Source organism: Protopterus annectens, chromosome 1.part0 (genome assembly GCF_019279795.1).
Source record: "Protopterus annectens isolate FY-2018-M chromosome 1.part0, PAN1.0, whole genome shotgun sequence".
Taxonomy (NCBI): domain Eukaryota; kingdom Metazoa; phylum Chordata; order Ceratodontiformes; family Protopteridae; genus Protopterus; species Protopterus annectens.
Genome location: NC_056725.1, coordinates 829,796,519 through 829,815,264, shown reverse-complemented (window position 1 = coordinate 829,815,264; position 18,746 = coordinate 829,796,519). Strand labels below are relative to the sequence as shown.

Sequence of the window (18,746 nt, the reverse complement as noted above, 5' to 3'; positions counted from 1 at the left end):
CACTCCCTTGCTCCCCAGGTCCCCAATAAGACTCCCCGCTGGCATAGCTATAGGGTCCAGATCTCAGCCTGGCTGGGCAAGCTAAAATCTCCAGCACCCTCTCTGTCCAACCAGTGCTTCATGTCCTTGCCCAAGTAGCTGACGCACGCACACACTTTGAGATAAGTTTATACAACCACACAGACACTCCTGTGGAAGGCTGGCACAGGTTTTCCAGCTGAGCCCCTTTAACCCATACTATACAGTGCTAATTACTGCCACCACTTAGCTAATATTATCAGCTACCCAAAGCCCCTTAAAAGGGTGTCCAATTTTTATTGTGCAATATTATTATCCAGTTGGTAAGTGTGACTAATCAGTCAAGGCTTATTAGAGTGGCTTTGTACAATAAACTCTATAAATATGCAATGTACTCTAGAGCTTAACTTATCTCTACAGAAAACCAGCCACAGTTAAAAAGTTTTCAAATATTTAATAAATAATTAAAACCGCAAGACAATACTTTCTACTACCAGTCAGTGCTAGCCAAAAGTTCAGAGATCACACAGAAATACTTAAAATAAATCAGTAGTACAGTTTTGACATCACAGAAAAACACTTGGTCTAATATTTCTAGCTATCTACAAGAAAACACACTTCTGAAATAATTTACTTACATAGAGCAACAGGCAGTGCTGTGAGTTGGATAGTCAGACAGAAATGCTTAATAATCTTTGATTCTCTCTGTTTAAATTGCTATTGCAATTTTGATAAACATTGCATCATCTTTTACACATTCCTGTTGTTCCCAGGCTGACAGAAACTGCATTTACATTATTTTACACTTAGAGCAATAAAGGACATTCCACATTAACTTTAGTCTTAAAATAATAGGCAGGAAGCCTTCATCTAGCCGGACTGGAGCCGACTTGTAAAACATCAAAGGCAGTGATGAAATAATTTTAATTTCAAAGGACCAACAATAACTGATTGACTTAGCTTTCTTTACAGCATTTGGCAATGTTGCCACATTGTTTTAAGTTCAACATTCATATTTACAAATGATAGAATTATCTGCACAATTCTATCTGGCTAGGCTAGCAGCCTTCACCCATCTCTACCAGTCTTCACACCATTGGTGAGACTTCACATGTGGAAGCTATAATGGAACCCAAGATCCATATGGAATCTGCACTCTCATCCTGTGGAGTTCAGGATCCCCTTTTTACATTGCCTCAAGAAAGAGATTCAAAAGTGTTGAATCAGGTGAGCTACAACCCAGGGTGTACCTCTTCAGGTGCCCCTGCCAGTGCAGGAAATGTATACGGATGCCTCAGACCTGGGGTGGAGAGCAACCATGGGCTCCCTAACAGTCCAAGGTACTTAGCCAGACTTCACCAAACCAGCTCATATCAATGTCTGAGAGATGAGAGCAATTCTTCTGGCCCTAGAGGCCTTTCATCCAGTCCTGAAACAATGCCCATTGAAACTGTTCACAGACAACACTACAGTTCTGTGGTATGTCAACAAGCAGGGAGGAACAAAATCATATTTGCTTAGCAGCATCTGTATCACATTATCGAAATGTGAAAATATCGAACGGCTGAAATGTCGTGTATGCCATTCATCAAAACCATTCTTCTGGGGGGCTGTGCCCCCCACCCCCACTAATTATTTATACCAACTCCGAGATCGCACTACAGTAAGGGAAGGGCAAATTTTCTGATCCTCCCTGTACCGCTATCTCACAAAAAAAATTTCATTGAATGGCATATTCGACATTTCAGCAGTTTGATATTGTCAATTTTTGATAATGTTATATAGACTCTCTTAGCAGACTAGCTGTCCTAGTGTGGGAGCTGGCCACAAAGCAGGGAGTCACACTTCAAGCTGTGTACATCTCTTCAGAACAGAATTCTCAGCAGGACCATGTCACAGTCCCACGAATGCATGCTCCACAGGGATATATTCTTGGACATAGTCTACAGAATGGGTACACCTCAAATAGATCTATTTGCCTCCCCTATGAACTGACAACTTCCATCATTTGCACCAGGCTGCCCAATCCTCTGGCGAGGGCAATGAATGACTTTTCAGTTTCCTGGAAGGGGATGTTTCTTTAAGCATTCCCCTTCTTCCCACTTCAGAAAGTCCTACTGAAAATTCAGCAGGACAGACCAAAAATCTTGTTGGTGCCCCCCTTTTGGCCAAGACAGCACTGGTTCGCTCTCCTTCTGCATTTAGCCAAGGGCAGTCACCACAAGTTACCCCACAAAGTGGACCTTCTCACACAGGATAAGGGATCTCTAATGTATCCACACTGGCAATCTCTACACCTTACCCTGTGGGTGATAGAATTCTCATCCCTTACAGACACCTATACAATGAGGATGTGCTTGCAGTCCTGCAGGGGGGCCAGGAAAACTAACACTAGGAGGTCTTGTACTGTATATCTAAATAGAAATGATTCTCCATATGGTGTCTTCAAAGACAGTTGGACCCTTTTCTGGGTGATGCCCCCTTGGTACTGTCCTATCTGTGTGAACTTTTTCACAGGGTTAGCTTACTCCTCCAAGACTCACTTGGCTGCCATTTCAACACGTGTGCCTCTGGAACCCCCTTTGGCTTCCAGAATGCCTGCAAAGTTGTTCTTAAAGGGAGTGCTACACCACGGGCCCCCCAAGAAACTTATTCCCCCTCTCTGGGACCTGAAGCTCACGGCCCTCCCCTTTGAACAAGCCTCCAAGGCTTCTCTGAAACACTCCACATGGAAAATGGTACTTCTAGTGGCCTTAACATTGGCTAGAAGAGAGTCCAAGCTACAAGCTCTCATGGCCATTCCCCCTTTCCTCATATTCTATAAAGACAGGGTAACCCTTAAGGACCAACCCTTCCTTCATGCCCAGGGTGGCCAATGAGCTTTTCTTAAACCAAGCTATTCACCTCCCCACCTTGTTTGTCCATCCTCAGAGTGACTGTGAGAGAGTCTTGCATTCCCTTGATGTGCACAGACAGCTCGGGTTCTACTTGGACAAGACTAAGTCTATCAGAAAATCTGACCAGTTGTTTGCCTCCTTCCACCCCAGGACCCTGGGGAAAGCTGTAACCAAACAGACCATTTCAGCCTGGATTTCCAGGGCAATTACCTTCTGCTATGCACACCATGAGAAATCTTTGGGGTCCAAGGTTAAGGCACACTCCACTAGGACTATGGCTTCATCAGGAGCCTTCTTTAAAGGATTAGACACTGCTGCCATTATTAGAGGCAGCTATATGGACATCTGTCCACACATTCACCAATCTGTACAATTGGACGAAATATCTATACCCAAGGCAGGATTTGCCAGGGCTATCTTCCATGGATTTTTGTAGAATTCTTCCAAGCCACCACCCTCTTCCTCACAGTGAGCTTTGGCACTCATCCAAGAGTACAGAATACTGCAACATAGGAATAGAAGGACATAGAGTAGTTGTGTAAAATCTTACTGTAACCATATATATCCTCCTCCTTCCATGTTGCAGTATTCCTTCCCACCCACCTTCCCTGTTGTTCACAGTGGTCCCTTCTAGGATGATACTGGACTTAACACAGATTGCCCTGGGACTGGGGAGCTCAGTTCTGAGGTCTGGTGTGTGCAGACATCACTTTTATGGCCCACGTTCCTCCAGCCACATCAGAAATCCCATGTACCTAGCGGCAACTGCAAGCTTTTGAATACTGGCTGGATGTTCGGGTAGCAAGAGGAGGAAAGCCCGAGAGTACAGAATACTGCAACATGAAAGAGAAGGACATCTATGGTTATGGTAAGATTTTACACAACTATTCTTTCTCTCTTACCCATCGAGGGCAGCTAAACAGCTGCTGAGGACTTGTCTGCCTCCCAGTCCTAAGTGACTTCCCTACGAGTAGCACTAGATGGACTGAGAGAAACTGATGAGAGCAGTCCAAGGAAATACAGATGACAGTAGAGAAGTCACTCATCAGTGGTTGAAGCAAAGGGGAAGCTGGAGTCAGGACAGGAGTATTCTGTATAAAACCATGAAGAGAGTCATAATGGAGCTTATCCAGATTGGGTTCCTGATAAAATTATGAAAACTAGAACTGCACTCTTTGGAACAGTGACTGGTGGCAGAGAAGTTCACTCACTCTTTCAAAGAGTGCAATTCTAGTTTTCATAATTTTGCCAAGTCTGAGCATGCAGTCCCCTGAATATTCACCCCATTCCAGGGTACATTGATCTTGAAATAAGTATGTATGAGCAGAAGTATTTTGAGGTACAGGGGATGTCCCATCTGTAAAAGTCCCCTAACGATAGAACAGTAAGCTTTAGCATTTGTACTTCTTTTACAATCACGTTTATTTTTCTCAAGTTGCAGGACTCTGTTATGGGTGTTACATTCCTGATAGGCGCCACCCAGAGTGACACAGGGGGTATTTCTCTTAGCTGTTGGGGTAAAATGGATTTGCAATGGAAGAGATGTCATACTGTCATGGCCTGGTTCATTATCCTTCTCACTGGGACTGAAGCACAAGCAACCCAGTCTGCTCATCACTGATCTAAACTTTCCTACTTCCTCACATTTGCCCTCACATTTGCCCACAATTCCCTGAGGTCCTTCTGTTCTCATGTTGCAGTATTCAAAACCCTTGGGTTATCCTCTGCTAGCTACTCAAACATCAGGCCAGTATACAAAAGCTTCTAGTCACTGCTGGGTACGTGGGATGTCTGACTTTGGCCGGGGGAGCTTGGGCCATAAAAGTGATGTCTGCACATACCTTTCCTCTGAACTTCTCTGCCGCCAGTCAAACGTCAGCTTTTCCTGCCGTCCATGCCATTAGATCTTCAAATTTAAAAGACAAGTACCCCATTTTTGGGTCACTGCATGCCTGTTTAGGTTCGTGTCATCCGAGAAAGGAAAGGAAAGTGCGGGTTGTGGACATCAGATCCCCCATAAGGGTGCCCACAAGCTCTACCTTTTCTGCTTAGGGCCTACACATGACCATCAATCTTGTGTGATCAGTCAGGCCATCGAAGCCAAGACACTCCGCATTCATCTGCATACCCTTAACATTTACTTAGAAAACCAGTGTCTGAAATGCATGGAGCTAGAGATGGAAGGGCCGTCCGGTCAGTCCGTAGAGCCTTCTAAAAAAAAGGCCAAAGTCTCCAGGCCTGAACCTGCTGTTGCACCTACTCCACCCGACGTCCTGCTTGTGGCCGATGTTCACCTGGAAGAACGTTTGGAATCTAACAAAATAGGTATAGCGGGTACCATTTGGGAGGCCGCAGAACCTAGGGTGGAAAGCACATTCGTGGAGGTCTCGCTGACATCGACCATTGCAGACGAGGGGGAACCTTGGATTGTTACAGCTGTCCAGACAGGCTCTTCCACTACTTCAGAGCAAACAGAATCTAGGCCCTCCAAAGGCCTTCCCTGCAAAAGAAGGAAAAGACTAAACATGCCCCCCCCCCCCTGCAGAAAGTCAACTTGACTGGCTGGCCTTTTCCCAGAGCCTATTTAATGCTTTTATGGCCCTAAGGCCTACTATGCCTGTTTCTCCACTGTCTTACCCCTTGCTTATTAGTCCCAGGCCTCAAGTCCAGGACACTCCCCAACCTGAAGCGGAGATTCCTCTTCGGAGGACTCTTTCTTATGTGTCTCAGATGCCCTCCCCTCTTGGATATGCTTCCCCAGAGGAGGACTCTGCTGAGACAGATTCCCCAGGAGTGGACCTCACCTTTGTTGAGACCATCTCAAAAATGAGAGAATATTTTAAGTGGGATTCTTCTGAAATGTCAGAGGTACAAAAAAGATGCTGTGAGCTCTTGCAGATCACCACTCCTGCTCTTTCTGCCATTCCTTACCTCTTTCCAGCCCTCTTGGATGCTTACGCTGCAGCTTCTATGAATGCTGATAACCAACCACCTGACCCTCGAAAGCCTGACAGATTCTATAAGGTCCCTGAAGGGGAAAAAATTCTGATTAAATGCCTTGTTGCAGATCCTGGCACTATTTCAGTTTCTTCAGATAAACAATCCAGATTGCTTCCCTCCACCTCTATCCTTCCCACTGACAAGAACAATAACACAATGGAGCGCATTGGCAAAAAAGTTTACACTTTTGCTACCTTGGCCTTTAGGGCAGTAAATTACCAGGCACACATGTCTGAGTATGCCCTGGACCTTTTGACTCGGGTCACCCAGCTTTTGAAAGATCTCCCTGACTCACCTCCCAAGGTTCAAATACCTAGCCTCATCTCATTCTCTTCTCAAGTCACAAGACATTCAAGTAGATGCAGCTATGATGCTGCAGAAACCTTTGCCAGATCTGCAGCCTCTGCCTCAAGTCCTTAGAAGATGCTCCTAGTTAAGACTACAACCCATACCTGCTGATATTGGGGCAAAACTCCTGGACGCTCCCCTGGATAACTCTGCCCTTTTTGGGACTAAAGTGGCTGAGCTATTCAAGGCCCTTCAACAAAAGGGGAAGGAACTCCAGGACCTCAAACACTTGTTTATCTCCCTTATCTCCAAATTTCTTAGGAACTACCCCACCAAGACCCAGTTCATCAGGAAGCACTCTGCTCCAACCCCCCCATTCTAGGAGCAGAGGGAACACCAGGAAGCAGCAGACCCCTTCCAAGCCTGCTCAGACTTCTGCTCAGAAACCTCAGTTTCAGGACAGGGCAGGTAGCCTGTGACTACCTTATTTTGTTGCCTATCCCCCAGACTCCATTCCCCTGTCTCTAAAGCTCTGTCACTGTCTTCCAGTTTGGCAAAGCATTACCTTACACAGGTGGGTCTTGTCAGTTATAGAAAAGGGTTATTTCATGACCTGGGCCATCCTTCCCTCTTTAAGAAGCATCCCACAGCCACCCAAAGACCAGCTTCCCCTTTTCCAGTCAGTCATAGACGGCCTCCTTTCTCAGGGGACCATACAACCCATCCTCATTGCAGAAAAGGGAAAGGGCTTTTTCTCCAGACTCTTCTAGTCCTAAGTAAGGATGGATCATGGAGACCTATCCTGGATATCTCCCACCTCAACCTTTTTTTTTACAAGCGTCCAACTTTCATATGCTTACTCTCCAGACCCTCTTTCCCTTGGTAATGCCTCACGGATTTCTAGCCACTTTGGACACACATGCCTACCTACACATCCCTATAAGGCCCAACTACAGGAAATATTTATGTACTTCTGTGGGTCCCTCACATTTTCAGTTCTCTGCCTTGCCCCTGGATTCTCTACAACTCCAAGAGTATTCACCAAGTGTCTGGCTCCAGTGACAGCTTGTTGCAAGGTTCAAAGGATTCAAAATTTTCCATACCTGGATGACCTCCTAATACTGGCAGAATGTTCCAGATCCCTACACCACCAACTACACAATGTTATCTCAGTCCTGCAAGCGCTGGGATTTAACATTAATTACCCAAGTCCAACCTAAATCCCTCCCAGGACCACGGTTTCCTGGGGTGCAGAATAAGGATAGATGTCATGAGCGCATTTCTTCCACCCCAGAAGGTGGAAAACCTAAAGCAATACCTTTTCTCTTTCCTCCACATCACTGCTATGACAGCCAGATTATATTTCAGATTACGGAGTCATATGGCTTCCACTATTCCAATACTGCCATTGGCAAAACTCTACATGAGAAAATTACAATGGTATCTGAGGTCCACATGGACCCAACGCTCACACCCCTAGGACTTCAGCATTCCCTAAGAAAGGAGATCCTTTGGTGATTAGACTAAGTCACACTCAACCCAGGACTTCCCTTACAACCCCTTTCCCCATTTAAGGAGATGTACACAGATGCCTCAGACCTGGGCTGGGGAGCTGCTTTGGGCAGCTTGAGGGTGGAGGGTACCTAGTCAGACAACTTCAGGTGGGAGCACATCAACATCATGGAAATGAGAGCAATCCTATTTGCCTTGAGAGCCTTCCTATATATCCTAAAACAAGGACCCCTGAAATCGTTCACAGACAACACTACAGTTCTATGGTATGTGAAGAAACCGGGGGGCACAAAATCCTACTTGCTATGCAGATGTGCACTCTAAGCCTGGGAACTGGTGGCCCAGCAGGGAGTTGCCCTGCAGGCAGTGTATATCCCTTCAGCACAGAGCACTCAGGCAGACACTTTGAACAGGTCCATGTCACAATCCCACGAATGGATGCTTCACAGGGATGTGTTCCTGGACATTGCCACAAGTGGGGTACACCACAGATAGATCTGTTTACCTCTCCACTGAACAGACAGCTACTACTATTTTGCACCAGACTACCCAGTCCCGTAGTGAGGGCAGCGAACGCATTTTCAATCTCGTGGGAAGGGGATGTTTCTCTGTGCATTCTCCCCTTCCCACTCCTTCAAAACGTCCTACTGAACATCCAGTGGGACAAACCAGAAATGTTGTTGGTGACTCCCTTTTGGCCAAGACAGCATTGGTTTCCCCCTCCTCCTGCATTTAGCCAGGGGCAATCAACAAAGTTACCCCACAGAGTGGACATCTTCACACAGGGCAAGGGATCCCTAATCCATCCTCACCTGGTATCTCTAAACCTAACTCTGTGGGTGATGGAAGTTTAATCCCTTATGGACACCTTTACACCTAGGACGTGCTAACAGTCCCGCAGAAGGCCAGGAAACCTAATACCATGAGGTCTTATTTGTCTAAATGGAAAAGATTCTTCATGTGGTGTTTACAACGACAGCTGGACCCACTTCAAGGTGAGGTCCCCATCTTAGTGCTGTCCTGTCTGTGTGAACTCTTACAAGCAGGGTCAGCATATTCTATTGTTAAGGCCCACCTTGCTGCTATTGTACACTGTACCTGGAAGACTGTACTCCTGGTGGCCATGACATTAGCCAGAAGATTGCCAGAGCTCCAGGACCTCATGGCAACACCTCCCTTTCTCCTCTTCCACAAGGATAGAGTGACCCTGAGGACCACCCCCCTCCTTCATGCCCAAGGTGGTCAACGAGTGGTCCTTAAACCAAGGTATTCACCTGCCCACCTTTATCCCACATCCCCAGAATGACAGTGAGAGAGAGTCTTGCATTCCATTGATAGTCACAGACAGCTTAGATTTTTACCTTGACAAGACCAAGTCCATTAGGGAATCAGAGCAATTATTTGTCTTCTTTCACCCCAGAGCTCTGGAAAAAAGCGGTGATAAAACAGACCATTTCTTGCCTGGATTTTCAGGGCTATATCCTTTTGCTACGCCTACCATGGAAAGCATCTAAATTCAAAAATTAAGGACCACTTCATTAGAGCCATGGCTTCATCTGGAGCCTTTTTTAAAGGACTGGACACTGCTTCCATTGTAGAGGCAGCTGCATGGACATATGTCCATACCTTCACTAAACACTACAGACTGGATCACATCTCCAGATCTAGAGCAGGATTTGCTAGGTCAGGCCTACATGGTTTCATGGAAAACAATTCCATGCCACCCCCTCATCTTCCCTTTGAGCTTTGGCACTTACCCATGGGTTTTGAATACTGCAACACGAGAATAGAAGGACATAGAAAAGTTGTGTAAAGTCTAACCATAACTGTAGATGTCCTCTTACATATTGCAGTATTCATTCCCTCCCTCCTATCCCCTTTTTCAATAAAAACTATCCCTTCATGGATGACACAGGATTTATACAGCTATCCTGGGACTGGGGTCCAACTGAGGCATTCAGTTCTGAGGAAAGGTACATACAGACATCACTTTTATGACCCACGCTCCCTCGGCCAATGTCAGATGTCCCACATACCTAGCAGTGACTAGAAGCTTTTGTATACTGGCCAGACATTCGGGTAGCTAGCAGAGGATAACCCATGAGTTTTGAATACCGCAGCATGGAAGAGAAGGACATCTATGGTTATGGTAAGATTTTACACAACTATTCTTTCTTTGCCTTTAGTCTATAGATTTTGTTTGCTGCTTATGTTTGCACAAATTGAAAAGAAACTTGGGGGTCATTTAGCAAAGTGTATGTATGGGTGAAGTGTTCATCTGCATTTTTGGATATCCATTTTCATCTTTTGAGGTGCTCATTCTCATTCCTTTTGAGAAGAGATTTTGTTGAAAAAAATCCATATTTTTTTCTTTTTTGATAATGCTGTTTGCTGTTGGTACTTCTAGGTTGTGGATTATCTGTGTTTTGAACTTCCCTGCTGCTCTACTGTTAATGTTGTGGTGAATACCTAGGTATTATTGTAGAATACTTGCTTTGGTTGAATGCTTTTATGCCTATTTTACTAGACAGTGTGGAAAAAGCTGCATTTAAAAAAATATATGAATCTTGTGCCACAGATTCTCAACTCAAGGTAGGGATACTAAATGTATCACTTACGTGCTGCTGAACTTCAGTCTGTAGGTAATATCTGCAGAAACTTTGACAAGTGTACCTTAAGAAACATAGTAATAAAAAGATTTCAAAGTAATGTTGCCTAGAGAAAGTGCATCAGAGACATTCACTTTCCAAGGTAGAGTGTCTGCAAGTGAGACTTCCAGAGCTAAATATAGGGAGAAATCCTCAAAAAAAGCATAGGATGCAGCCACATCTAGAATTGGTTCCACTCTTCCTCTCGAAGTTTCTTGGAGGGAGGACAGGAACCCTTCTGTGAACAAAGGAGTGTCAGTGGGTGGTGCAGATAGTCAAAGACCATCATTCTAAACGTTCTAGAGTACACTTTCAATGAAAGGGCAGTATTTCTTGCGATTCTGAAGTGGACCTTACCAGGTGACCCCTGCTTAGGTCCCCACTGTTCTTTTTACATAGATATGCATTATGTGAAGTTGTCAAAGACAGTGCTACATTTTCAGCTGGATCTTGACTTATCCCTTTCTCCTCTTGTTTTAGGGGTAGAGAAGAGATGGTGCCATCCTCCCTTCATAGATTCTAGCGTGCTCATTGCTGCTGCTCTGGCACAGATTTCTTCTAGGCTGCTTAGCACCCTCCTGGCATTGACATTGACACTGTTCCCAACTGTTGGTGCTGCTGTTGATGTTATTGAACTGGAGTCGATGCCTTCAGTGCTGATTGATCCCTTAGCTACTGCTGCTAGGGTTGGTGGTTCCAGCCTGACTTTGATGCTGATATTTTGGGTGTCACTGTCCAAGTCTGAGTGTTTTCCCTTCGTGTCTTTGGGTTTTAGAGCATTGATGTTCACGCCATGTTGTCAAGTTTTCAACATTGAGTACTTCAGTGCTGATGCAGGTATCAAGGCCAGTCTTGGGCTAAAGGTTGCAACCCTCACAGCAGATGGCATCCCTCGGTGCCTGCAGCATTACCTAATTTGATGAGACCATTTCTGATTTGTGTTTAAGCCTCATATCCCTGTATGACACAAGAAAAGGAAAACTAGACAACTTCAGGCAGAAATGCAGATGTATGTCTGAGCCGCAATCATCTTCTGCCCCTTTTCATGCATAGAGCCCTTTGAAAGGAGCATGGTAAGAGGTTGTGGAAATTTTCCAAGCAGTTTTTTGCTCCCTTCAGTTTGGGCAAGAAACAAAATGTTGTCTCAGCACAAAATGTTGATAAGCATCTGTTTAAAAAACAGTGGCGAGGAGGTTCCAAAAAGAAAGCGGGAACCTCCCAGAATAAAGGACAGCCAAACAAGGCATCAGGTCTATATAAGGGACTTTGTCACTGCCCCCATCCCCACCCTGGCAATCCCTTATCCCTTCCCAAAAGTCTAAATCTACATTTCTCTCTTTGGTAGCATTGACAAATGAGTTCTGAACTGTTTCATCAGGTGTTAACTTGTGAAAGAAATATTTTTGAGCTTTTTCTTGTCATATTTACAAATTGGAATGTAAGAGATTGTTTGCTTTTGTGTGCTCCTTATGTTGTCAGAATTTAGTAAATGTAGTATACAACAGTGAACTGTACTTAGAATTTCTAATTAATGGATGTAAACAGTGACTTTTTGTTTTTCTTATGGTTGTGATGTAAGTTTTTTTTCCCCAAAGGAGGTTCAGTTTACTGTGTTCTGTAAAACTGAACTCATATTTTTAGCAAAATATTGATTATTTATTGAAATTAGGTCCACTACTAAAATTCAAACAGTAACCGTGATAGCATATATGATTAGTCAAACTTAAACACACACCTGCCAGCATACCAGGTGAGGTGGCATTTGTTGCATAGTGTTTTCTGACCTCTCCCATGTGTGGATAATATCTGTGGCAAAGTGCTTTTTGCGGGAGGCAATCTTTCCCACAACCCACCCCCCTAATGTGTGCAGGGCTAGGTCTCCCTACACTACTAGTATTCGTGGTACTAATTCTATGATTGCACATCTGTGCGGAAGAGCAAAACACCCACTAAGTGTGAATAAAATGAGTTACATAACTGCAGTCTCACAGTAGAGCTAATTATATGCAGAAACATTCTGGGTCTTATGAATTTGAGTAGGTAAGATCATTGAGCTAGTATGTATGGAATTAGCCATTCGCTGAGTGGCACAGCTCTCATTAAAATTAAATGTACATGCATTCCAGTCTTAGAAATGTTGCCACAATAATATAGTATCTAAGAAGTCTGAGTAGTGCACCAGCTTTAAACAGCCATGTACTTGGAAATATAGCATACCAGCTGCTTTTATATAATCTGAAGGTAATTACTAATCCACAGATGCCAATTACACTTATTCACACATTATTTTTAGATTCAACCATTTGATGCTCTTCACTCCATGTAATCTTAAGTATGTCTCGCTGTAGGAAGGATAAGTCACATGGTCAGATTAAATAACACTTGTTTCCATATTTGTGGTAGAAAACTATTTCTTATTTCAGGGCAACTGATGGCTCAAATATAACCTGTGGTTGTATAACATTTTTTGTTTTGTCATGCTTTGGTATGACTTTAAACTACAGTCATCATACTTGGAAAGTAGTTAATGAACAGTCACATGAAATGATTTGTTAGTGAAACTTCTATCTTGGATGCCCATTTTTATAAACAAATTTGCATCACTAAGAAGACAATAATATTCTAGTTGTCCTTGGATTAGTATGGCATGGAAGAAAACAGCAACTTTCTGGTTGTCCTTAGATTAGTGTGGAGTGATTTTCTGAGTGACTGTGTGAATCAGAATTAATGTCATTGTACCATTTAATTGCAGGAAATAAATATATATGTATTTCTTATTACAAATATCTCATAGGCCGAACTGTAGACGGCCAGGGGAAAAGAAAGGTATGATTTGATGTAAACACGCATCACTTCTTAATAAAATGTGTGTGTGTGTGTGTGTGTGTGTGTGTGTGTGTGTGTGTGTGTGTGTGTGTGTGTGTGTGTGTGTGTGTGTGTGTATATATATATATATATATATATATATATATATATATATATATATATATATATATATATATATATATATATATATATATACACACACACACACACACACACACACTATAGGCCTCTTTTCAAGGGAGACCCAAGGTGGTATGCATACTTAATAGCGGAAATTTAGCAGTGGCACTAGGGAACTTATCCATCAGTTTTCAGTAAGTGCAGTAGTGCAATAGGATCTTTTATATCTTCCTGAGCTACCACAAACTCATACAGATCAGTCTGTCCCACCCAGTTGCATACCTTGTTTAGTTGTATGTAGCTGGTTCTCCATCTTGTACTAGCCTATGTGATGTGCTATACATGTGTGATTTGCAATGCATAGTTTGAAAGGCAGGTGGCTGCAGAGAAGTTTAACAAGTACTCATCTGAAGAGGCTGAAATGCATGTCTAATCGTTTAATTTTCAGGCATTATGTGTAAGATATTTAATTTGATGGGAATACAGCATAGCTTGAAAAATACCCATTATGGAAAGCGCCTCCTAAAGCATGGCTATTATACCCACAATGAATTGGGTGTAATAGAGAGTATGCCAGTTTAAGATATGGTAGCCTTATGCAGAATAGTTTGTGATATGTTTTATTAATTTTTAGACACAATTTGAAGGTATGGATAGCCTTTTCAATAGAATTTATTTGTGGGTTACATTGCTAATCCTGAAAAATGCTGTTTTCTTGTTGCAGGTAAACAGCTGTTTGAAAGAGATCACAACCTTGATACTTCAGATATTCGGTTCTTGGAAGAAGGTAAGATTCTGAAGAGCTATTGCCATTGTGTATGGAAATCTTACTTTGTTTTGTGTGCATTACTGTATAGTTAATCAAATCCTTTGTAGTGTTGGAACTGTGATACCAGGAATAGGTGCTCCTCTCCTTCATCCTTACTACTGATTTCACTTCATAATATTGAAATGCTCTGCTGCACTCTGCATTGTCACTACTACTGTGTTACGATATGTTTTTATACAGGGAATATGTATTTTTTCAAGAAATATGTATAATTTCAAGGATAATATTTCAGTATGAACAAATCCATCTGTCTATTATAATTTGATAGGTAGACTGGTGCTAGGATCCTTTTCAGCCCTGTCTGTACATTGCAGACTTTTATAAAAGGACAGTAGTTGGGGATCACTTCTGTGGCTCTGCTCGACAGTGGCACAGGAAAATAATTTTCTTGGGTGGCGAAAGCCAGGGTACCTTTGGCTAGGCTTATATAGGCCCTAAGGCCAATAGCCTAGTACCTACCTATGAACATGCTATTTCACAGAATCACAGCTGAACATTGATTTACAGAGTTACTGTAATACTATGCAGTGATCATTCCAATACATTTTACAGCAAACAGAATGTTTGAAAGTGAAATATGGAACACATCAGTATATTATAAAACTAGTTTCTCAGTTATACCAAGTATGAAGTTAATGCTTTCAAGGAGCTTAGATATCTGTGACCAAGATACATTTATGGAATTTAATGCACTTGCATTTATTTTGACAAATTCATATTTAAATAATTACTGTTCAATTACACACAAAGCATACAAGGTCAAGCCAGTCACCAAACTCAGAGTATTTACTCCAGGCAGGAAATATTGTTTCAAAAAATAAAAACGATTTATTATTTTTAGTTAAGTGCTTTCATCCTGCGAAGAATTATCTGTGGACTTCATCATAACATAGTTCTGGCAATTTTTTCACAAGACGAAAGCACTTTTAGTGGTATGTCAGAGAAATACTTGCTGCAAAAGCAGATAGGAGCAAAATAAACCATGCACTGTAGACAAGATCAGTTGAGACTTCAGAGTAATCAAGCAATTATAACTTTTTAAGAAATCAAAACTTCTATACTGAATAACAAATAGATGAACGCTTTTTCCATTAAAAGATCTTTGTCAGATCTAAATCAGTTTACATGCCATGTAGTCAGATAAATACGGTTAGTTTTGATTTCTAAAGAAGTTATAATTGATTATGCTGAAGTCTCAGTTGAGGTTGTCTACAGTGTATGGTTCGGTTTTCCTGATTTTTTTTAGGATTCTCAGCCAGCAGCTTTGTTGCTCACAAGTACCAGTTTTTCCTGTAGTCCACACACACACACACACACACACACACACACACACACACACACACACACACACACACACACACACACACACACACACATTTATTTATGTATTTATTTTATTAATTATAGTTGCATAGTTGATCCTTGTCACCATCAGTCAGTCAGACCTTTGAAACTGCAGCCTCTTATGTATAAGCACTTGTTCTCTCCAATGTAATTGTCAAGCTGACTTTTAATTTTCAGGGTTTTTGATGCCCTAATCCTTAGGGGGAGGGATGTTCTACAATCTCTGTATACTCTGGGTAATAAAACCATCTCTTTTTTATAGTTATGTTAATTTTTGTTCTGAACAAAATTCCCCTTTCTTGTTTGTACAGGTTGATCTTTTAATAATGAGACCCAGATATTCTCTTAACACTTCTTCATTAGAAGCCCTAAATGCTAGACACAGTTTGCATCTTACTGACATGTAAGTGATGCTGCAGAGATTTAGATGTTTTAATCTTTCTGCATACGTTTTATTCTTTTAGTATGTCTCCTTTGTATCTGTTCGATGGTTGCAATATAATAGACACACACACGACCATCACTTACAAATACTTGTATGACTGTGTCTCCTCAGACATCTGCGTGCCATCAGATGAATAAGTACATATGTAAATAAGAGCACAGAAAGAACATTAATAGCAGTTGCTTCTGCTACCTCTCCCTTTGACTCTTGACAAGCTCCGGGAAGTCGGTCTTTTTATTGACTGTGCATTTGAGCCAGTGAAAGAGCTATAATCATAAACATCTCGGGCTAAAGCAGACTGGAGGTGCAGATACACTTTAGAAATATAAAGTCAGTGCTTCCCCAATAGCAAAGTAGTTGACAGGTGTGTATCACATTTATACTTGCGGCACTATGTTTTCCCCTTTGTCTTTACTTTATCAAGCAACCTTTTCCTTCCTTACAGCTCTGTTTAGATAAGTGTTATTAGTCTGATCCACCCACCCATATAGCATTGTTCAAATAATTTTTTCCTACAACCACAGCGCTGAGTAAATTGTAGCACCCATGATTGTATAACTCTAAAAATATTCGAATTTACAAACTGAAATTGTATTATAGTATTACATTTTTTTATCGTGCTGCACTGATTTATTTTGTGTTATACTGCTGTGTTTAAAAAATTGTGGCATTATGTGTTTCTAGTGCTCAGCCGTTGCACTATTTAAAACCATGCTTCCACTGTTCAGCTGTAAAGTAAGAGATGGTTTTATTACTCAGTATACAGAGATTGTGGAACATTCTTTCCCTAATGATTAGTGAATCAAAAACCTGATGTATTACTCGCTTTTGTATACATCATACTGCACTTAAAACTGAACGAATGTTGTACAATTTATAAAATTATTTATTGTGTATATCATACTGTATTATTTTTTCTGGAAATTCTTGCTGAGAGCCCTGCTCCATCATGTTTAGCTATTAGCAAACTAGTTTAACATCGGTTTGCTGGATTTTGTGGTGTCTGTTAATTTAACATCAGTGCATGTAATCAGCTCTGTTGTGGATTCAGAGTCCATTCTTAACTTCTGTGTAACCGGTCTGATAGCACTTGTTGATTTGGGTTAGTGCAGTAAGTACCTCATACTTACTAGTAACACATTGTTAACCCCACAACATGATTCAGTTTGTAAGCCGTTAATGAATTGGGAGGCCTGCTTGTTACAGCACTGTGCACACATTAAGCAGCACTTACACCACCTCAGCACAAAACATCATTACTTTACATGTGCTGAGGTCATTAAGGAATCTGTCCCCGAGCCTTCTAGCCTTGCAACTAAAAAAGGAACTCTGACACCAAAATGCATCATCCAGTTACACCAGGAACAACCAGCACAAGTGCTGTACTCCACAAGATGTATTATTCACTGAACTGTACAGGGGCATCTGTATATGTTTGTTTAAAATATTTACCAAATGAAAAGCGCTTCCATCTATATATGACTTCATCAAGTCTCCACATAGAGGTTTATGACTTTATGTCCTCCACCCAAGGGAAAACGCAGAAGACTATAGGTTCATAGGTTGGTACTAGGCTATCAGCCCTAGGGCCTATACAAGCCTAGCCATAACAATTCCCTGGCTATTTCTTCCCACATTATTTACTTTCCTGGACCCCTGTCTAGCAGGGTGACTGACGTGATCCCTGGGGTGAATTTCCTTTCTCCCATCCAATTGTCAAGGTTCCTCTTGAAGAGGTCCAAAGAGGCACTCTGCTTGACATGTATGGGCAATCTATTCCAGAGTCTGGGGAGTCTCTGGGTCAGGAACCTATCCCTCCTGCATGTTTTGTTTATTGTGATGACAAGGTTTAGATCCCTGGGCGTGTAGCTCTGAGGGATTGGGATTTCTTTAAGTGTAGCATGTCCAACAGCTCTGGGTTTGACATGGCCTTGTATGTTAAGCAGAGATAAGCCTCTGAGTAGACGATATGCGACAGAGTATAGCTGGAGTTTTTTAAGGCGGTCAGCGTAGGGCATCTGCTTTAGGCCTGTGATTCTTTTAGTGAGGTATTTCTGAGGCCTTTCCAGTTGTTGCAGATGTCTTGAGAGGTACATACCAAATGGGCGTTGTATTCTATAATGGGTCTAATGAGGGATGAGTACAGTGGGACAATGACCTCCTTCTTTCTGGATGAAAAGCCCTTCGTGATGAGGTGTGCCACATAGAAGGATTTCCTGACTGTTGTGGCGATGTGGTTATCGAAGGTGAGACCACTGTCCACCTGTGTCCCTAAGTCTCTTATCACACTTTCTGTGTTTAGTGTACTGCCACCTATATGGTAATTAATGGATACATGTTTCTTCCCAAAGGGGATAACAATACATTTCTTGGCATTGAGCTTGAGCCCATGGCTCTGGCACCAAGCATCTGTTTCTGTAAGGCCCTTTTGTAGAGTATCCACATCATTTGGGGATTCAATAATGGCTCCCAGTTTGCAGTCATCTGCAAACTTTGTTAGCCAGAGTCCCTTAGTGTTGACCTGTACTTCAGAGAAGTAGATGCCAAACAAGAGCGGCCCCAGGACTGAAACCTGAGGTACTCCACTTGTCACTTGTCTGGAGCTGGATTTGGAGTTGGCTACTTTTACAGTGTGGGTTCTATCAGTAAGCCATTTAGCAACCCATTGGGTGACATAGGGATTAATGCCCAACTTAGTAAGTTTATCTATTATTCCAGAGTGGGGGATGGTGTCAATGGCCTTGGCAAGGTCTAGATAGGCTGTGTGGACCACCTTACCCTTGTCCATGGCTCTGGAGACTGATTCAAAGAAGTCAATC

General features: G+C 42.4%; 1 protein-coding gene across 1 annotated transcript in view; it reads left to right on the top strand.

The window, feature by feature from the left end:
* The window catches only part of RWDD1 (RWD domain containing 1), a 659,575-nt gene that overhangs the window by 559,968 nt on the left and 80,861 nt on the right, over positions 1 to 18,746 (top strand). Inside the window, exon 6 of the mRNA XM_044063486.1 lies at positions 14,034 to 14,096. Within this exon, the coding sequence (XP_043919421.1) occupies positions 14,034 to 14,096 (63 nt within the window). The remainder of the gene's footprint in view (positions 1 to 14,033; positions 14,097 to 18,746) is intronic.